Genomic DNA, 22805 nt, shown 5'->3' on the forward strand with positions numbered 1-22805 from the left:
ACGTGGTTTGCTTCAACTCCTTTTGATAAGGTAATGTCTGCCTGGCTTTTTACGTTCTTATTGTTGGAAGAGCCTCCTTTTTCCTCCCACTTGCTTTTTCGCTGCCGAGGAATGCGTCGGGACTAACCTGCTTGCAACTCCCCGGAGCCCAGCCCCAATGATGAAGTACACTGGCCCAACTGCCAAACGAGCAGCAAGGTCATACTATTGTTTCTTAGGTGCAGACACTTGGGTCTGATTCAATATGTACAAAATGTGGAGGCTTACTCCGTAGACTGAAAAGTTTGAGGGAAAGATGTTCTGCTGGAGACAACTCTGATGCCTAATGGCAATGGTATGGAGGACCGTACATCACTGCTCGCCGCATCCATACACTATATGGCATGGTTTGCAGTTACATTTTGAGTAGCGTGTTTTCTTTCCAGGTAGGCAGCAGTTTTTCTACTGCCCAAGTGTAGAAATCGATGACATAGCTAGACTGACATCATGCACTAGAGCCAATACTGATGGTCCAAAGGCGTATTTATTGCTGCCAGAGGTTTCTAAGCGGACCAAGAGGAGGAGGAGGATAAACATTTATTATTTGAGGAAGGCAGGCAGGCAGGAGATTCCGCGCTAGATGGGCAGCAGCCCTTCAGTTCTGGCGACCTGGCTTGCACACTCGATGGCCCGCAGTTGGATTACTGGGTCCGAGCTGAGCACAGCGGCCTACCACGGCTGGCAGGTGGAGAGCTGCAGATCCCGCTGATGGGGGCCTCATGGGCATGCCCATAGTATGTGGTGTGAGTTTGTCCTCTTGTGACATATGTTACAGTAAGGGGTGTTTAATGCAGGGTATGCATGGGCTTAGGATTTGGACAGGGATGAGTCAGTAATTTTTGCCAGGTGACCTCCTGTGCCTTTGTAAGAGATTTGTGTCCCAGAGGGTATAGGGTACGTGTTTGACGGAAGTTTAGTCTAATTTCTTCATAGGAAACCATACGGTCCCTCGCCGACCTCATGAGGGGTTGTCCCGTCGCCCGGCAGACGAGTCCGCGGGGGAAAGTGTGTCCAGCGTCATTACCAGGAAGGGAGGAATGTGGTGGTGTCCACGTAGGATGAAGGTTTGCAGCCTTTTTTCTTGAGAACACTTAGCGCTGGAGATGTTTACAGAGTCCCTACAATACTTCGTCAAAGCCAGAGAAAGGGCACCTGAAATGCTACTTGCGATAATGATCTAATGCAATCAATCCCTAGAGATGATCTCTGAGGTGTTCGATTCAATTTTACAAGCTTTGCTGGAAGCCTATAATTGACAAATAATTTTTAAAAAAGTGCAGCTGGTGGACGCTTGCAACCAATTTGTGAAAAACGCCCAGGTGCGCTAACCTCCACAGTTACGCCATACACGCTTGCTGTTGGCGTCTAAGGATTGAACAAGTTACGCGGGCGAGACGGCTCGTGGTCGCGACCTAAGTTCTAAGTTCCGTGGAGCACTTAGACGGATGACATCTCACTAAGCCTTTTTTTTTTCTCCTGAAGGATTGCGACCACATTTCTACCTTGCGTGTGACTGATAATATTGTAAGGCTTTTCAGTGAAGTGGTGTTGCCGTAAAGTGTTCTCTAATATTCGTTAGTTCTCTAACCAATATGTTTGCCCTTAAAATATCGAGGAAACGCTTGCTGGTAGTTCAGTTATTGGCTTATTTTGTAATACAAAAGAAATGCTCATAATTTGATCAGCCGCCCCTGTAGGCTTGGCTAAACTTCGCGAGAAGCTAGCTGGATATGCTGGAAGGCAAGGGAGATGCAAAGTTGGGTAAAACGGAAACTCAGTAGGGACCGGATAGTGTAAGGAAAAAATGGTATGGCAGAAGGAGTTTTTTAATGGATGGATAAATTAAGGTGCACTTCTGTTCCTGTCATTATGGCCTTTTTTGCGCAGGACAGCGCTTAGACCATTCGTTGCTTTTAAGAACCATCAGCAGCCTTGCTTAGACTCTCTGGTGCCGCTCTGCAAGGCCACGGTACCCGGACAGGCATCTGCTGTCTCCATGGAACCTGCTGGTGGCTCTGGAGGTAGAGTCTCTTTTCTTACCCTGTGTACTTTTTCAACTGATAGTCGACACGATGGCCAGATAAGACTAAGTCTACAACGCAGTGTACGTAAAGCACATGGGTGGATATGGCTTTAAGCAGCCACAGGCTATGGGCGGGGGGGAGGGGGGGGGGCTGCAGCAATCACTTTCAATGCAAACGAAATATGAAATTAAATATATGCTGTGTGACATCTGTGAGAGTTAAAGAACCAAGTGGTCGACCTTCAGAGGAAGTGATTCAAGTACTGCGTTGAGATTAGCGCCAATGCAGCATTGCAAGGATGAGTGTCGCATACCACACAAAATGTCACAACATACAGGAAAACGTTCCGGAACATGCATCCTAATATCCTTTTTCAAAGAGGGGTCACCACGCCGTAGACGTCAAGACTAGTTCTTTAAAAAACGACAATATAATAGATCTCTGCCTTTTTTATAATCAAATGATTAATGAGTAGAATTTGCACCTTCTCAGGCTTAAATGGCGCGTACTCGTTCAGTTACTATACCTGTCTCCGATTGTTATGGTGGTTGATAAAACGGGTATTGAAAGAAATATGTGTCACATCGACTGAAGAATAAATGCAGTCTGTGAAAATCGGAAACGAAATCGAGAATTACATGCAGACAAGTTTACAATGTCACCACTGTCACTTGCTACGAATGTGCCGTGTCGAAAAAGAGGAGAAATCTTTTTACTCTGTATATAAATTTTTACGTGCATTTTCTTTCGAAACAGAAATAGCGATACGCAGCAGATGAAAGTTCGTGCGCAGTGGAGCCCTACTTGCTGACAGGCCCCAGCTACCGCTGTGACAGGAAGCAGAGTCATGATCACATTACCTCAATGCTAGGGCTTGCTTGCAGGCTCCTGCCGTCGTCTGCAGTAGCAGACGATCCATAGCATTGGGCACCGCGACGTAATAATTTTGGATTCACTCCACGTGCAAGTTTACCTCATTACATCCATATAGTACTAAGGATAAACAAAGGTGAGAGAGAGAGAGAGAAATACCATTTATTGCACCCGTCAAAAGGTTGGTGAGGAACCGAGGCGAAGCTCTGTCCCAACCATGTCCTCCCCCTCAGCCGTCGACCTGGATCCCTTGGATCTGAGCAGCGGCCAGAGCAAGACGGATGACTTCTCGTTGCCCTTTTTCGTCCTGTTTGAGAAGTAGTGCCTCCCATGACTCATCTGTTCTGTCAGGTTCTCCAAATCTAGGACACGTCCATATCATATGGATCATGTCCGCTATGCCATGGCAACGTTTGCACCTGGGGCTAAAAATTTCCGGGTGCCACTTGCTGTAAAACTGGGGGTTCGGGAATACTCGAGTCTGTAGCTTACGCCACATAACCTCCTCGCTTTTGGTGAGTTGCGAATTAATAATTTTCGTGAACGAAGTGCGACATAACTGAATGCGAAGCGTATGAGTAAAGTCAGTTTGGAGGTGTTTGATTGACGTTGCCGCTCGCAAAGTTCTACTAGGAGCCTAACTTTCTGCGCCCATATGCAGACGAAATGGGCTAAAGTGTTTGCCGAAAAATTTACCACAAAAGTTGCCTGCTCTAGAAGAAAGCAATTCGCTTGCAATGCTTTCAAACCTACGCGAGCTGAAAACTTCCCGACATACGTGCACTTTTGGACAGCACGAGCAAACAGTGCGAGCTAGGGGTTCCGAAGAGATCTTCGTTTAGAGTTAAAGACAAGAAAGCCAAGATGCAAGATGCAAGTCTTACAGCTACATAATTATTGTTACTGATTAATGTACGATGCCGTCCTAGGAAGACCAAAAGTGCTCACAATTCACCTGAGACTAGTTCTACTTGGCCGCCAACATGGCACTTCAGGAGCTGTGCTCGTGGTCGGAGTTCTGGGCTGCTCGAGATAGAATCGTATGCACACTTCATGTTCAGAAAAGTAGCCCAGCTCTGTCGGGGATGAAAAATCTAATTTGCCCAATGATCGTCATACTTGCTGTCGGGATCACTGAGGAACAATGTATTATCCGCCGCTTGCCTTGCGCCTGGATTGGGCTTGTAACGCAGCTTCCTGAGAAGGAGTTGGGTTGGGCTTGGATAGCCCCAAGGCTGACCAAAGGCGCACTGCTTGAATATTTGTTGGAACAGGTTGGTATCATGAAGATGCCAGTTCATAGGAAGTAAGGACATGTTTTGTGTTTTTGAGTGCGTGCTCTTTTCATGGTGCACACACGTCGTACGGGCAGTGGGGTAACACCCATAGAACCATTGGAGCCAATCACTGGCGACATTAGCAGTGCCTCTTTCTGAATTGAAAGCTACATAAGGCTAGTCAGCGGTGCCTTTCGGGTAAGCGACACTACTCATTACTTCGCATGTGCCTTAACCATGGCAACTAGTTGCTTTGAGCCACAAAAGAAGGAAAGGAGAAGAAAGGAAAGGAGGGGAAAAATAAAAACAAGGCAGTAAATAAGAAGAAGAAGATTCGGAAGGCATAAAATAGTATAAGAACCGTACAGAAGAACGGAAAAAGAAGACAAGAAGAGAAGAACCCCGGTGAAATGAAACAAGATTCGAAAGACGCCAAGGTGTGTGTTCTGAGTTTTCACATCTATACTTCTTTTATTTCAGCTTCTCGTTTCTTTTCCGCTACCCCTCCAACCATTTTATTTTAAGACGCGTAGGTATACATAAAAAACTTGCTTTGCCGGCCAATTCTTCTCCTGCTCCCCTGTGTGAGTATGTGACCTATGTTATTTGGTAAACAGCAACAACAACAAGATGTGCCGAAACGCCGATCACGCCATACGGCTTGTATCCTGTGCTTCAGCAGCAAGAACGTTCAAGTAGGGCTTTGCGAACAATCTGTTCGGTAGCTTTCGCTGCGCATTTCCAGGCTTAACAGAGATGTGCCACCATCAATGTTTATCGTAAACGCACACACATCCGGAGGTAATATATATTTATTTTAAATTACTATATTTTGCTACCAAACGCGATAGAAATAATGTTTTGAGGGTGTTTGACCATTAAAAACGTCCAATTTTGCTGCCACGCCTGCTTGGGGCGGGGACGCCCAGTTCCGATGGAAATAAAATTTGTGCAACCAACCAAGCAACTGAAAACACAGTGATGCTGGTCTTAGAATTATGTGACCCACTAGCGCGCGCACGGAGCCAGTCCTCTACAGCAGCAGAACGCTCCTTTGACTGCAGCGAGCCCGCGAAAGCAGCCGCTAGCGGACCACATAAAACATTGTGTATAAATGACTTACTTTATTCCAAAATTATTCACAATGCGCGTAGAAAGGTGCCGAGTTGCCTATAGGCATTATGATGAAAGCGACTGAAGTTAAGTGCACTCTCAACGAACAGGGAATTATCTGACGATGCAGCAGCACGTCAGCATTTTCATTATACTCGCGTTCAAGTTCGACGAAAGAAGTATAGAAAGAAACAATTACAAGACTGCGCTTATGTCGGCTTAAGGGCGGAAATGGCAAAGCCACATTATGGGAGCGTTTTCACTAACTATTTTCATCTTTGTGACCTCTACCATCACCATCCCTATCGCTACTATTATAATTGTAAACTAAATGCACCGTCATTGTCATTGCTATTATTATCATTATCTTTATCACTGACTGTATTGTCATTGTCTTTGCTACTATTATCGTCACTGTAGACAAGGTGAAGTGCTATCGATGTCTGACGAGCCCGGCGGGACCTAATTTGTGGCGCGCTCGTCTGGGCTTCGAGAGGGTACTGGTTAGAATACCGCTAGAGATCGAGTTTCTCCAACTTGGATATTTCCGCCGGACATTTCAGCAAGCCAAGAGCCTAGAAAAGCTTTCGCATTACAACACGAACACAGAATTACTCCTGAACGCTCCATTGTAGCTGCTTCAACAAGACAAAGTCAATGGCCTAACGGTATATAACGAGTCTAACATTTTGGCCGGAGGTATTAACGGCTGCGTTAAAGGTATTAGATGAATACCTGTGATAAGCAGGTACAGCCTTTGTCAGAAGTGTAGAGCCCGGGGGGATGGGGGGTCTGCTTTTGAGCCATGTAGCGGCGCTGATTTAGCGTTAGTGGAGGTGCTCCCCATTGGAGAGGGTAGAACAGAAAATCTTCTTACCATCAAGAGATTCTTAACACTGGAAATGCATTACATGCCGCACGAAGTGCATCAGAAACACCCCCTAGGCTCTACACTTTTGATAAAGACTGTACTTCAGCAGAACTCATCGAACCCTTAGTAGCAGGCACTGTCGCACAGCCTCATAAACATGAAGACGTATCATGCCGGCTACTTCCACTTTGCATTACGTGCCGCACGAAGTGCATCAGAAACAGACCCCCTGGGCTCTACACTTTTGACAAAGACTATACTTCAGCAGAACTCATCCAACTCTTAGTAGCAGGCACTGTCGTACAGCCTCATAAACATGAAGACGTATCATGCCGCCTACTTCCACTTTGCATTACATGCCGCACGAAGTGCATCAGAAACAGACCCCCTGGGCTCTACACTTTTGACAAAGACTATACTTCAGCAGAACTCATCCAACTCTTAGTAGCAGGCACTGTCGTACAGCCTCATAGACATGAAGACGTATCATGCCGGCTACTTCCACTTTGCTTTACGTGCCGCACGAAGTGCATCAGAAACAGACCCCCTGGGCTCTACACTTTTGACAAAGACTATACTTCAGCAGAACTCATCGAACCCTTAGTAGCAGGCACTGTCGCACAGCCTCATAAACATGAAGACGTATCATGCCGGCTACTTCCACTTTGCATTACGTGCCGCACGAAGTGCATCAGAAACAGACCCCCTGGGCTCTACACTTTTGACAAAGACTATACTTCAGCATAACTCATCCAACTCTTAGTAGCAGGCACTGTCGCACAGCCTCATAAACATGAAGACGTATCATGCCGGCTACTTCCACTTTGCATTACGTGCCGAACGAAGTGCATCAGAAACAGACCCCCTGGGCTCTACACTTTTGACAAAGACTGTACTTCAGCAGAACTCATCCAACCCTTAGTAGCAGGCACTGTCGCACAGCCTCATAAACATGAAGACGTATCATGCCGGCTACTTCCACTTTGCAATACGTGCCGCACGAATTGCATCAGAAACAGACCCCCTGGGCTCTACACTTTTGACAAAGACTGTACTTCAGCAGAACTCATCCAACCCTTAGTAGCAGGCACTGTCGCACAGCCTCATAAACATGAAGGCGTATCATGCCGGCTACTTCCACTTTGCATTACGTGCCGCACGAAGTGCATCAGAAACAGACCCCCTGGGCTCTACACTTTTGACAAAGACTATACTTCAGCAGAACTCATCCAACTCTTAGTAGCAGGCACTGTCGCACAGCCTCATAAACATGAAGACGTATCATGCCGGCTACTTCCACTTTGCATTACGTGCCGCACGAAGTGCATCAGAAACAGACCCCCTGGGCTCTACACTTTTGACAAAGACTGTACTTCAGCAGAACTCATCCAACCCTTAGTAGCAGGCACTGTCGCACAGCCTCATAAACATGAAGACGTATCATGCCGGCTACTTCCACTTTGCATTACGTGCCGCACGAAGTGCATCAGAAACAGACCCCCTGGGCTCTACACTTTTCACAAAGACTATACTTCAGCAGAACTCATCCAACTCTTAGTAGCAGGCACTGTCGTACAGCCTCATAAACATGAAGACGTATCATGCTGCCTACTTCCACTTTGCATTACATGCCGCACGAAGTGCATCAGAAACAGACCCCCTGGGCTCTACACTTTTGACAAAGACTATACTTCAGCAGAACTCATCCAACTCTTAGTAGCAGGCACTGTCGTACAGCCTCATAAACATGAAGACGTATCATGCCGGCTACTTTCACTTTGCATTACGTGCCGCACGAAGTGCATCAGAAACAGACCCCCTGGGCTCTACACTTTTGACAAAGACTATACTTCAGCAGAACTCATCCAACTCTTAGTAGCAGGCACTGTCGCACAGCCTCATAAACATGAAGACGTATCATGCCGGCTACTTCCACTTTGCATTACATGCCGCACGAAGTGCATCAGAAACAGACCCCCTGGGCTCTACACTTTTGACAAAGACTATACTTCAGCAGAACTCATCCAACTCTTAGTAGCAGGCACTGTCGCACAGCCTCATAAACATGAAGACGTATCATGCCGGCTACTTCCACTTTGCATTACATGCCGCACGAAGTGCATCAGAAACAGACCCCCTGGGCTCTACACTTTTGACAAAGACTATACTTCAGCAGAACTCATCCAACTCTTAGTAGCAGGCACTGTCGTACAGCCTCATAAACATGAAGACGTATCATGCTGCCTACTTCCACTTTGCATTACATGCCGCACGAAGTGCATCAGAAACAGACCCCCTGGGCTCTACACTTTTGACAAAGACTATACTTCAGCAGAACTCATCCAACCCTTAGTAGCAGGCACTGTCGCACAGCCTCATAAACATGAAGACGTATCATGCCGGCTACTTCCACTTTGCATTACGTGCCGCACGAAGTGCATCAGAAACAGACCCCCTGGGCTCTACACTTTTGACAAAGACTATACTTCAGCAGAACTCATCCAACTCTTAGTAGCAGGCACTGTCGCACAGCCTCATAAACATGAAGACGTATCATGCCGGCTACTTCCACTTTGCATTACGTGCCGCACGAAGTGCATCACAAACAGACCCCCTGGGCTCTACACTTTTGACAAAGACTATACTTCAGCAGAACTCATCCAACTCTTAGTAGCAGGCACTGTCGTACAGCCTCATAAACATGAAGACGTATCATGCTGCCTACTTCCGCTTTGCATTACATGCCGCACGAAGTGCATCAGAAACAGACCCCCTGGGCTCTACACTTTTGACAAAGACTATACTTCAGCAGAACTCATCCAACTCTTAGTAGCAGGCACTGTCGTACAGCCTCATAAACATGAAGACGTATCATGCTGCCTACTTCCACTTTGCATTACATGCCGCACGAAGTGCATCAGAAACAGACCCCCTGGGCTCTACACTTATGACAAAGACTATACTTCAGCAGAACTCATCCAACTCTTAGTAGCAGGCACTGTCGCACAGCCTCATAAACATGAAGACGTATCATGCCGGCTACTTCCACTTTGCATTACGTGCCGCACGAAGTGCACCAGAAACAGACCCCCTGGGCTCTACACTTTTGACAAAGACTATACTTCAGCAGAACTCATCCAACTCTTAGTAGCAGGCACTGTCGCACAGGCTCATAAACATGAAGACGTATCATGCCGGCTACTTCCACTTTGCATTACATGCCGCACGAAGTGCATCAGAAACAGAACCCCTGGGCTCTACACTTTTGACAAAGACTATACTTCAGCAGAACTCATCCAACTCTTAGTAGCAGGCACTGTCGTACAGCCTCATAAACATGAAGACGTATCATGCTGCCTACTTCCACTTTGCATTACATGCCGCACGAAGTGCATCAGAAACAGACCCCCTGGGCTCTACACTTTTGACAAAGACTATACTTCAGCAGAACTCATCCAACCCTTAGTAGCAGGCACTGTCGCACAGCATCATAAACATGAAGACGTATCATGCTGCCTACTTCCACTTTGCATTACATGCCGCACGAAGTGCATCAGAAACAGACCCCCTGGGCTCTACACTTTTGACAAAGACTATACTTCAGCAGAACTCATCCAACTCTTAGTAGCAGGCACTGTCGTACAGCCTCATAAACATGAAGACGTATCATGCCGGCTACTTTCACTTTGCATTACGTGCCGCACGAAGTGCACCAGAAACAGACCCCCTGGGCTCTACACTTTTGACAAAGACTATACTTCAGCAGAACTCATCCAACCCTTAGTAGCAGGCACTGTCGCACAGCCTCATAAACATGAAGACGTATCATGCTGCCTACTTCCACTTTGCATTACATGCCGCACGAAGTGCATCAGAAACAGACCCCCTGGGCTCTACACTTTTGACAAAGACTATACTTCAGCAGAACTCATCCAACTCTTAGTAGCAGGCACTGTCGTACAGCCTCATAAACATGAAGACGTGTCATGCCGGCTACTTCCACTTTGCGTTACGTGCCGCACGAAGTGCATCAGAAACAGACCCCCTGGGCTCTACACTTTTGACAAAGACTATACTTCAGCAGAACTCATCCAACTCTTAGTAGCAGGCACTGTCGTACAGCCTCATAAACATGAAGACGTATCATGCTGCCTACTTCCACTTTGCATTACATGCCGCACGAAGTGCATCAGAAACAGACCCCCTGGGCTCTACACTTTTGACAAAGACTATACTTCAGCAGAACTCATCCAACTCTTAGTAGCAGGCACTGTCGTACAGCCTCATAAACATGAAGACGTATCATGCCGGCTACTTTCACTTTGCATTACGTGCCGCACGAAGTGCACCAGAAACAGACCCCCTGGGCTCTACACTTTTGATAAAGACTGTACTTCAGCAGAACTCATCGAACCCTTAGTAGCAGGCACTGTCGCACAGCCTCATAAACATGAAGACATATCATGCCGGCTACTTCCACTTTGCATTACATGCCGCACGAAGTGCATCAGAAACAGACCCCCTGGGCTCTACACTTTTGACAAAGACTGTACTTCAGCAGAACTCATCCAACCCTTAGTAGCAGGCACTGTCGCACAGCCTCATAAACTTGAAGACGTATCATGCCGCCTACTTCCTCTTCTCACATTTAGAAGCCTCCTAACGGCCCGCAGTATTGCGGTGTATGCGCGGTCCACCCGACACTACGCCTATGATTGAAAGGTGTGGAAGGAGGTAGTGTGTGACGTGAACCGACATTTTTCTCAAAATCTGTCGCTCAGGTGCATGTGGCTATTTTTAATATAGACCCGCGAACATGTATTTATTGGGTCCCATTTATCTCTATCGGTGAAATAATTTTATTATATATGCTAAGCACCAGCTAAATGTTACCTCCGTCACCGGTGTGTTGACATAGGTCCGACAGTGGCGGCTCTTATAGTGCGGGCGTGTACCTCGCACTATGTGACCGGTCTACTATGGGACCCTACGACCAGCTGTTCCGACACTTCTGGAGCCAGACAGCAGAAAAACGGCGCCAAAATAAAAGCATAAGAAAGCCATACAGCTACACAGAAATGGAAGACCAACTCAGGTTCAGGCAAATATATATTGCCTCGACAGGCTCGACAGCGTTAGTGGAGGTGGTTCCCATTGGAGAGGGTAGAACAAAAAATCTTCTTACCATCAAGACAGCCTCACATCCTAGAAAACCGTGGACGGTTGAATGAGCCTATAGATGTCCCGATCAGTATATCGGAATTCAGGGCCAAAAGTATGAGGTTCAAAATGAAATTGGCAGCTAGAACAAATTAGGCCAGCAACAAAACGCTTTAAAACTTAGATGATGCGTCGATAAGGAACCTAGCAGCATACATACAGGACTGTTGGGGAAAAGGAGCGATCCCACATGAATCGAGTTAGCTAACGTAGTCTCGATGCCCAAACCTGAAAGGAAGTTGCGGTTAGAATTTATAAGGCACATTTCGCTTACTTGCGTCATGCGTGGGTAAGCTTATGGATCACGTAGTGCAAACTTGGCTTAAATCGTTTCTAGAGAAGAACGAGCTGCATCGCGACACTGGGATATGATTTCCATGGGGGTTTCGGTAATCGACGCCATGCTACAGCTGAAGCATCAAATAATGAAGGCACGAACAAAGGACACAATATTTGTGGTAGGCTTTGGCGTGACGACGGCGCCACATAGCGACGACTCTATCCTAGACAACCTCAGCCGTACCTAGAATATATTAGATATTCAAGAAGAGCAGCTGGCGTCAGCATTTGCAGTTGTACACGAAAAGTGGTTTGACTCGGAGCCAGTGGGACCCACCGGCATCGGTGCTATAACCCATCATTTTTAACATTAATATGATTGGGTTACCAAGCAAGCAGGCAGAGATAGAGGGACTCTACCGTAGTATCTATGCAGCCGATGTCATGATCTGAATGAACCACGGAATCGACGGCTTTATAGAGGAATCTTTAATAAGGCGGTGTATACGGCAGAATAATTGGAGGACAAAAGACTTCTGTGTTCTACTAAAAAATCTGGTACTGGTGGTGGTGGCGGTGAAAACGTTTATTGTGTGGAAGAGGCGACAACGGAGTTCAGGTACCGCTCGCAGGCGTCCAGAGAGCCCGATGTCACCTTAAGGCGCAGAGGTTAGTAGACGAAGTGGTTTGCTGCTTCGGTTGCCAGACGGACAATGCTGGCCTGTGTCGCTGTGTCTTCGCTATGAAGCGCGTTCGACCGTGCTTCTGCGTCTTTGAATAAATTGTAGCCCGTGGAGTGGTTGCACTCCCAGAGGATATGTTTTAGAGTTCCTATATTGTTACAGAATCTGCAGAATTGGTCCTCAGGATTCCCCGTTTGCGTGATGTCCATCTGGGAGACATGCGGTTCTTGGCTTGCAGGCGGCGCCGGCTAGGTGACTGCCTCTGCCGACGAGAGGAGCCTATCTGGGGGTGGATATTTCTGCCGTCCTAACCTCTTGTACTCGATGAGTGGCAGGGGAGCATAGAATGATCTTGAGGGACAGTGCTTTATTAGGACCTCTCAGAAGTCAAGAGATAGGGAGATGTTGCTACACGCTGTAGACAGCCGGGCAGTGAAATTCCATAAAGACGTTTGCAGGTTTGCAGTAGCCACAGCTAGGCCAGGTTAGTTCTACGTGTAGATAAGCGAAAAAGCCATTTGGCCCCCACTCGACAAGTTATCGGTTACACGTTGGCACTGATGCTCACATGCCTGCTCTACACTCAATGCAGCCGGGGCAGGAAACTCTCCCCAGTCAGGCTCGGGTGCCCGACCATACGGTCAGCCTGGACAAGCCATTCCCGTGGAGGAAGATTTGCTGTCACCCATGGGCTTAACTATCGTACTGCTGGCAAGCATAGTGTTGACAGGCCTGTCACTGTCCACGCCGCTTGTGATCATGGCCCTGCTGCCGGGCTGCTCCAGCAATGACCCGCACTGCTTCGATTATGGCCAAGAAATGACACTGACTGCTGCCAACCCACAGGAGGGAGACCCCTGCGAAGACTTCCACAGGTACGCTAAAAGTTGACATCACAGATTCATACCAATGAATCCTCAAAAGTGTGTTCCAAGTAGATATTTCACTGTACAAATTAACCGCTCAGTATTTTAGATGGCATTCTGAGTGTGACATACACCACTGTGAAGAGTTGAGTTGTTCTCTGATATACTGTTTCAAATCTTACTTATATGCGAGAAAATTCTGTCTAATCCATGCTGCATCGAAATCATTGTGTTACAAGAATGCATGCTTGTTGTTTAAACTTCTCATCTCATGATTACGCAAGGAATAACACACAAAAAAACTTGTCACTAAGAACATTTTCTGCTGCTTTGCATTGCAGTCAGCTACGTATGTGGCAGCAGCTATGATGCATCGTGTACAATATAGGTTCCTCGCCGGTTTTCTCTATCTAGAGAGAAGCACCTTCATTGCTTTTAATATTCAGTCCGGTTACATGCTAGGGCGAGGTAGATCAAACATGTGCAATTTATGAGGTGGCTGGAGCGCTGACGTAGCCACACCGACATTTTATAAAAGCAGCAAGCCAACCATGCACACAAAATCTGGTGAGATTCAACAGGGTCAAAACTGGTATATGGAGCGTAAGCTCTGTTATGTGTGGCTTCGCAATGACTAAGCAATGGTGTAACATAATGTGCGGGTCAGTAGCTATCCAACAATATACTGCATAATCTAGCATATAAAGTGCCAGTAGATTACAATAATAATGTCGCCTATAGTAAATACTAATCTATCAGATTATACTTGCTCCTATGACTCGCTATCGATTGATACACTACACCATATCTATTTAAATTAGTGTAGAGAGTGAACTGGTGAACCTGGGTACACCGCTGACGGAATACCTAGCCGCGGTGGCCAATTGTTGCTGGCGAAAAGGCGTCCAGTTGCTGTACAGTGTTGTTCACGCTAAATATCCAGGTGGTGGACATTGCTTTGCAGCCCTCCACAACAGCACCTCTGCCTCTTTTTTAATCCCGCCTATTACCTTTCGCTTATAGAGCGATCGGGTGTCCACACCTGTCACTGATATTGCGCCTTCGATTTCCGATAAACTAATTTACTGTTTAAAATTTTTTCTATACAAAAGCGACTCCGGATATGACAGAGGCCATAGTGGAGGACTTCGGAAATGTGACCACTTGAGGTTTTTAACAGCCACTGGCATCGTACAGCACACAGGCGACACTTCGTAACGTCTCCATAGAAACGCAGCCGCAGGCAGTCGGGGTGAAACCCGGGAACTCTGACACAGTAGTCGGGCATCTTATCCACTGCACCACAGCGGCGGGCACAGCCGCCAGTGGTCGGGATCGAACACGGCAACTCCGGCACAGTAGTGGGGCATCTTCCACTGCACGAGCGCTGCGGTGCTAAGCCCTTTTTATTATTACGAAAGCAATAGTTTCACTTTTCAGCCCTTCGCGTAGCGAGGTGGTAGCTACTATTGACCTTTAGCGTGAACTTTGGCGCGACGCCAAGCACAGCTGCGCAAAAACAGGGGCCCCAACTCGCGCCGTCAACTCGCGAGGCGGTAGCTATCAAACGCGGCCTAACTCCCGCTCCCTCAGTGAGGATGCGCTACGGCCGGAGTGGCGTCATCCCATCTGCCGCAAAAACAGGGCCCCCAACTCGCGCCGTCAACTCGCGAGGCGATAGCTACCAACCGCGGCCTCACTCCCGCTCCTACCGCAGCTACCGCTGGGGGTGCAACGTTGGATACTATAGGAGGTGGTCTAGCGGCAGGTGGAACCAACGCAGTCTCCAGGAATGCTTTCATTTCTACTGGCGTAAAGAATTCCGTTGCAGCCGGTGCCGGAGCGGCAGTTATACATTCTTCCTTAACCTCACCCACAACCAGGTATATCGTTGCAGCCACGGCACTCCTTGCCTCGCTACTAGTTATACATAGAATAACCAGGTAGCACCCCGCAATGAACAATAGTCCAACCATATGCCGTGGCCAGAGTGAATCACTGCATAACCATAGGCATAACCGCAATCACCACAACCACCTACACCACCAGCTGAACCTAGGCGTAGTCACAGCTATTGCTTTCGCAATTACCAGGCTTAACTAAGCTAAGCCACTGCCATTGTTTTTATCATAAGCTCAAGCCTTGCTTAAGCCTTAACCGCTTTTTTGCAGCGCGAGGTCTATTATTTCGAAGTTGTAAATTATCTACTGCCCATTCTGCTTTAAGGATTGAGCATAGCATACCTTTTTGATTTGCTATGCTTAAAGGTCAAAGCAGAATAGGCAGTAGATAAAGTCTCCAGGTTCAAAAAATAGACCTACCACTCTTAAAAACGAAGGGAGGGGGGGAGGGGTTAAGCTAGACTTCAGCCTACAATACGAGCTAAATATAATCTGTGCATGTTTGTAAAAGGTTTCAAAGGCTTGTGCAAAGTGTGTCGGTTTTAGCCGGACGTTGAAGCTTCGCGAAACAGTAGGCGCCTTTAACATCGCTTTTTGCCATCCAAAGTTTTCATATCAATTATTTGTTAGACCCGGGCAAGGAAGAAGGTATATATCTCAATTTAAGATGGACACATGCACTTACGTCAAGGTGATTCGCTTTCTGTACCGTCGAACCCGACCGCCGGGTGTTGCGTTTGGGGTCGAAGGGGAGAAGCGTCCTTGTGCTGTACGATGTCGGTGTACTATTAACGTCTTTTTTTTCGTTCTCTTTATTTCTTTGCTTCCACTACCACCCTCCTCTTTCCGTCTATTGCGCGTGCGTTTGCGGTGTCTATGCAAACTTTTTACGGGTGTAGAGCTTTTCGTATAAACCAATTATTATTAAAAAGGCAGGCGAACTTTACTTATTCAAGAGTAGATGGCCGCCCTACAGTAAGGGAGATGCTCAACGCATGAATCTCAATTTCAACCTGACATCTATGGCAATAATATACCTGCCCGGAAATGGCAAGTATGTAAGCATGGCAAAATAAAATTTGGCATTGTGCCGTCTTTTCTTGTTTCTCCAGTCGCTACCGTTAGGCGGCTGCTAACGCAGCTTTCGCGATGTAGACAAGTGTTAATTCTGCTATCCTGCAGACTATTGCCCCCATAGAGCTTCTTACACTCCTAACTAGAGGGAAAGCTGAGGGCGCTGTACTCCAGTCACCATGGGCGAGCTAAGAATCAGGGGGCGGTGTCCTACTTGGTGCGGGACAGTCGGTTTTTGCCAGGGGCATAGAGTGGCGTTACTATGCTGTCTCATTTTTGTCATCATCATCTCGAGGTGCTAACGTAGACCCAAAAAGTCATCGTAGCGAAGGCGGAAAAGCAGACGACGCCAATAAAAGGTTTCTGTTTTTTTCCGAAATACCACTAAAAACCTCCTAAAGTGATTGGGTAACCATAAATTTTTATGAAACGTTCTTTTCCTTTCAAGGTGTGCCTATAAAGGGTTAAATATTGGTATCTGTGATACTCTAAACTAAGCCAATAGGAGAAACAGCCATCGCTTATATTGGGCAAATTTCAGACTGACATGCTGTTTCGATCTCTATTTGCAATTTATATTCACAATATTGAAAATTAGGACATTGTTTACTGTAGAACAACGTTTATCTTTTGCATTATTTTTGGCCAAAAGTTGTAGTTCTGCGCTCGGTAGTTCTCCAGCCCATGATGCTTTAGGAGGCTATGGTGGCTGTACTGGTCGTCAGGAAACTCCATGTGAACTCCCATAGATGGCAGCACAGCTTTTCCTCTAGGTAAGAAACTCTATGATTGTACCCAATTCTGTATAACTATTTGTATGCTGCTATGCCTCCGAACGTGATGAATAACTGTTTTCTGCTTGGATTACAAAGTTTTTTGTTAACATACTTTCATCCCGCCGTACAGCTACGTGTGCAGCAATTTCGCAGAACTGTACCCAAGTCGGGCCAGCTTCTTGGCGCTGCTGAACGCGAAGCTGTCGTCTTTCCGCGACCACGTGCTGGACAAGCACCCCGTCCAAAGCGGTGACCCAGTGGGGCGCAATGTCATCCTCGCCTTCCGAAAATGCATCGAAGAGTACAGGTGAGCACAACTTTAGCGTGTCTCGAAGCCCAGGCAAGCTCGCATTTAAACCCGGCCAAGCCATGCTAAAATCAAGGATCGCTGCAACAGCTCAGGTACAAAAATTGGCAGAAATCAATGAACAGTGCAGGGAATAAGATATTAGTCAGTCACTTACATCTTGCTTGCGTGCGAGAGTGCAGAGAAAACGTATTTCTCTGAGTCCTATTCTGACAGGTAAGCAGTAGCAAGTCTTTCGGCGGAATTTAAAAAGTGAGCTCTGTGTGCCCGTTCGACTATTGAGCCACATCGCCATATGGTGCCTACGTCGGTGCAACTGTGTTGAAAGTAAGCCGCGAGCTACGATACTCGAGAGCGCCAAAGTCCAAAAGTGTATCTGAGAAGAGAAAGAAGAGCCGCGAGCTCTACACCATTCGCCCGTGGCTCGTCCTTCTCTGCTTGTGAGAAATTCTCTTCGGCTGGTAAGAAAAATAATGTTTTGTAACTTCGTGTAGAGTCGTGAGAAAACGTGATGCACAACACGAATCCGCTGGCGGAGCTCGCGAAACCTGCATCCGAACTCCATTTAGCAACAGCTTTATGGGATCTAAACAAATGTGGCGGTGCTCTATTTTGCATACATGCATGCGTCGCGGTCGCTATCTTTGTTCTAGATGACATTAGGATGCAGTATTCCCGAGTTCCGCCACCATATACGTGTTCTACACCAAATATGCTCCCTTCTGTACATAAAAGCATCTCAGAAATTATGTTCATCATTATGATAAAAACGTCTCATTTACATCGCTCCAATTATCCATCAGGAACCAGTGTAAGCTTCCTAAGCATTCTGTTGGTTCCCGGGAATATCCATGCATATATATTTAGATCGTCAGTGCACGTTAAAGAACCCCAAGTGGTCGAAATTTCCGGAGTCCTCCACTACGGCGTCTCTCATAGCCTGAGTCGCTTTGGGACGTTAAACCCCAAAACCAAACCAAACCAAACATTTTACTCTGGTAGTAACTTAGCATTCTTCTGTTCGTATCAACTGATGAGGCCTTTATTTTCCAGTCAGTAGCCGTGCAGTCTAGAGCTTCATGTTATGCAGCAGACACGAGATAGGAATGGTTGAGTAGCCTTAGTGAGTCAGGAGCCTTGCATATGTTAAATGTTTGTACAGGGTTGTCCTCTCTTAGGCTGAACACGCGAGCACGTAGGCACTCTCTCTTCAAAGCACCATTAGGTCTCAAGCGGCCATGCAGTTGGTAAAATACAGGCTACACGATGCACCATCTTCAAGTCCCTAATTCAGGGTCACATTTGCTGCGATGCGAGGCTGTAATAGACGCAACGGCGCTTCGATGACAGCGCCGACTTCTTCGCGTGTTCGGTCTAAGACTGGACGATTCTGAACATGCTTAGGAATTACACTACGATAAGCTCTCAACAAAGTGGCTTTCATGGGCACGCTAGCTGGCGGTGGTCACCGCGTTGTCCAGGCGCAAAATTCGTCAGACTTGTCAGTTTACCCTCTTGCCACCTACTAACAATACCATTGTGAGATACATGATCGAGAGGAGGATCGCGATGTATGCTGCCTAAGCTGGTAGAAGCTGCGGAAATATAAATACCCGTTCTACATGTCAAACCAGCATTTTCAGAATGTGTAATGCATTTCTATTACCTTTTACCTATTGTGTCTTACTTCCTAAACTTACCGAAAGTTAAACTGATGAATTATGATTCGTTTTCGGTGGTATTTAATTTGTCCATCATTCTGCTATTTATATGTCAACTTGCATGGTGTAAGGCCTTGCCAATAAGTATGCTATTAGCCTCTTCATTTTGCCTCATTATGTTCTGAGATATTTCTGTGCATACATGTTTGTCAGAATAAAATGAACAGAATTGAGTTGTTAAAGTGGTATGACAACTTTGTATGTCTTATATCCGTAGCTCGTCTCACTCAGAATCAAAGAGTGCCAGTGAATTCATTTCTTCACTCAAAGGTCCTGTCTAAAATGGCAGCATACTGCCACCGCCGCCTACGTTGTGTTTCGTGTTAGTGGTGTATACACATAACATTTTCGCATAACACTAGAACTTAGTAAGGCATAGAACCGGAATAGTACATAAAGCCAGCGGAGTAAGAAAGGAAGAACATCACTGCCTGAAAATAGCAGGCAATATACCCCACTAGTTCTACATAATATAAATGCCAATAAAGTCCATACATCAATACCTTTGACATGGAGCCTCTACTGATACGTGTAGCCATGGCAACATACGCGAACGCCGCCCTTACAGTTAATGTTTTGCTCATTCCAGATAAAAAAGCAAGGAAGCTAGGATGGTTCAGTAGCACTTGATACCTCATTACCATACGACATTGTATCTTTGGAAGAGCAGTGACATGCCAGAAGCCAGTGGGCATGGACCAGAGCGCAGTTCTTGCAGTATATTTTGCACCCATTTTAGACAAAAAAACAGGAAGCTAGTATATTCACACCTCATTTCCTGCAGGCATAACTTCGACAGTATGGTTACCCTGCGCCTTCTCTTGCGGAGCGCCGGCATTCATTGGACACTTAAGCCGCTAACCTTTTCGCCCAATGAAATGCTCGGCATCGTTCTACGGCTGTCCCTTAAGTACGGGGTGCCAGTCCTGCTGCACGCCAACCTCTGTCCGTCGCTCAAGCAGACCGCCGACAACCGGCCTGTGCTCAGTCTTGAGTTTAGAACACCGCAGTATGAACCGGGGGCCGTCGAGTGGACGGTTTCGACCATCGAGGAGTCACTGCGGCTGATCGCGCACAACGGCACTGGCATCAGCCACTTCAAGCGCTCCGCCCTCAGCACCCTGAGGCACCTCAAGGAACTGTCGACAGCACTAAATGCGGCAGCGTCGTGGCAGGATGGCTTAGAGTACGTGAAATTCTCAGAAGTTCAGCAAAAGCTGGTGTCGTTCATTAACCCTCTGCTGTTTCTGAAGATGACGAACACGGCTCTGAGCAAGGCGAAGGAGCAAGGCGTGAGTAATGCTTTGCTTTCAGAGTGTTCTCTTTAAATAACACATAACATTCCCCAAGAACCATGACTCTCGTCGGCAGAACTTATCTACAAGTGCATTTTCCATGATTGAAATAGCTTCTTTATACTCGCATTCTTGCCGATACACCATCGCAAGACAGAATGAGAATTCATGCGCGCCAATGTTTTTCGCATTAACAGGGCTGATAAGCTTGTCCAGCCAAATAATGGAGTAATGTCCTAAAGATGTAGCATATTTCTACCTGAAACCTTCCCCTAGCGACACTACTATACGAAACTGCAACTTCAAGGAGATATGTATATATATCGCACAGCACACGGGCACCAAGCTTGTCGTGGGAAAAGCGGCCGCCGAGGCCAGCATTTGTCTGAAAGATTATCGTCGTTCATCCTCACATGATGCTGGAAGTTTATGGCAGTGCACACCATGCTGCCCTTCAATGCTTTAAATGTTAGCATTTTGTTATATATATATATATATATATATATATATATATATATATATATATATATATATATATATATATATATATATATTGACGCATATAGAAGACGAAGCAAAAGATGACATCTGAGACGACAAGCGCGAGCCTGGAAGTGAAAGAAGCTTGAACACAAGACTCGTTACGGTCGACCATTCAAACAATCTATCGCTAGGTTCTTCTTGGTGTTCTACCGAGACGTGACAATATATATCAAAGGTACTTTACAGAATAAAGAATACGATGAAATAAAATGTTTCCTTTTGAAGTATGGTCATTCTCTGCTCATAGCCCTGGTGGTCAAGATATTGCCAGAGATGAAGTTGACAGACCTGTTCACCCTCTAATGAATATGAGTTAAATCGGAAGTTTCATCGGCGCTAGTAGTCTTATCCTTGCCGTTTTTATCTTTGTCTGCGTTGGCCCTTCTTGTTTCAGTTAGCCTCGCTGCTTGTACTATATTTTTCCGTAATTTGTGGCGTCTTTAAAGAAGCCAAGAAACACAATTGGTAGCTGTGATATGAGACTCACATTGAGTGCGAATAGTTATACTGATAAGCACATTGGTGGGCTTGCCATTTTCAAAATGGTGCAGTACTTCCAGCCAGAAGACGAAATTGTGACATCAACGCCGACGCTCATCGTTGCCTTTTCCGAGTTCATGACCTCGGCGAGGCCCGCGGCGTTGTTGCACTTGGTGCGCTACTTGGTCATCGAAAGATTTATCCCAGTCTCCGCCGGCCGTCTGGCAGACATCTACGGCATCGACCAGACCACTGCTTTACACATGCGCGTAGAAGCCTGCGCCAGGGCTGCCATCGAGGTTATGCCCTATGCTTGGCAGCATCTTTTCTACCAGGAACGACTGCAGCAGAGGTATGACCTTTGAAATGCTCCTATGCAATACTTACGATGACATCAGCGATCAGAGTGCAGCCTTTACTCGTTCTTTTGTATCAAGATCGTGATTGCCTTTATAATCATCTGTATTTTCAGTGACGGTTATTCCCACCGACTATCACCACGTTTGACGCTGTTTCCATTCGCTACGTATCTACTCCGTTCTACTGAAGATTTTTTTTTCTGAGCAGTAAATGCCAAGGCCTATTTACTCCCTTTGGCTTCTGAGAGGGGGCCTTTATGCCTAATCCAGAATCATTACAATTCCCATTTGGGCGAGTTCATCAAGTAGCCGCATACTAAGAAGTGGCGTTTATCTAAATAATTGGCGTCATCCTGGAATTTCGCATTTCGAAATCAGCTACCGACAGTTACCTGCCGCAATCTGTTAAAGCAATAAGACAAATACGCCAAATGCTGCAGCAGGAGACAGGAAGTACGGCTGCATTCCACTAAATTCAGTGGTGTAAAAAAACCACGTGATAACAGACACCTCCCACAGTAACTTCAATCAGCAATTTCGAAAGCAGTGCGACCTAATTCGGAGGAATGGACGAGCAAGGTCCCTCAAAACGCGGTGTCATCCAAAACAATTACTGCTCATATGCACAGTCAATTAAGTTGAAAAGAGGTGCGCTGGCACAGCTTACCCCCGCTATACTTTTATTGACATCACTGCTTCTCGAGAAGTAAAAGAAACTCCTCAGTGTGAAAAAAACCTAATGGAAGAGAAAGTAAGCGCCCTTGAAGGCGAGCTCCGTAAGGCGTGAAGCAGAGCACAAGCTGGTTTGCAATTCGGTGAGCGGCGCTCAACCGAGGAGCACTATAGTCAAGGACCAGAGAGCAGCGCGCGCAATCATCTGCTATCCGTAAAGGCTGCTAGTTGACTGACGCGGAGGGTGAGAAGCCGGAGTTGGAGGGTGCGAACGACACGTGAATGCTTAGGCCTTTGTAACACCCGTTTGTGCAAGAGCGCTAGGAGAGGGACGCGATAGTCGCAACTGTAATACGCGCGACTGCCTCAGCGGCTACAGCTGCACGGCTGTTCTATTCGCTAAGACTCATAGCACGCGCATATGCCATCACT

The 22805-nt window shown here is 46.6% G+C and overlaps 1 protein-coding gene across 1 annotated transcript in view; it reads left to right on the forward strand.

The window, feature by feature from the left end:
- Positions 1-619: 619 nt before the first annotated feature.
- Positions 620-22805, forward strand: part of LOC146178717 (neprilysin-1-like) — a 39227-nt gene continuing 17041 nt past the window's right edge. The window contains exons 1-6 of the mRNA XM_084580017.1: positions 620-720; positions 1927-2060; positions 12972-13254; positions 17127-17303; positions 19809-20316; positions 21414-21694. Coding sequence (XP_084436143.1) covers positions 620-720; positions 1927-2060; positions 12972-13254; positions 17127-17303; positions 19809-20316; positions 21414-21694 — 1484 coding nt within the window. The remainder of the gene's footprint in view (positions 721-1926; positions 2061-12971; positions 13255-17126; positions 17304-19808; positions 20317-21413; positions 21695-22805) is intronic.

Source organism: Amblyomma maculatum, chromosome 9 (assembly GCF_055883805.1).
Source record: "Amblyomma maculatum isolate TAMU_Amacu chromosome 9, ASM5588380v1, whole genome shotgun sequence".
Taxonomy (NCBI): Eukaryota; Metazoa; Arthropoda; class Arachnida; order Ixodida; family Ixodidae; genus Amblyomma; species Amblyomma maculatum.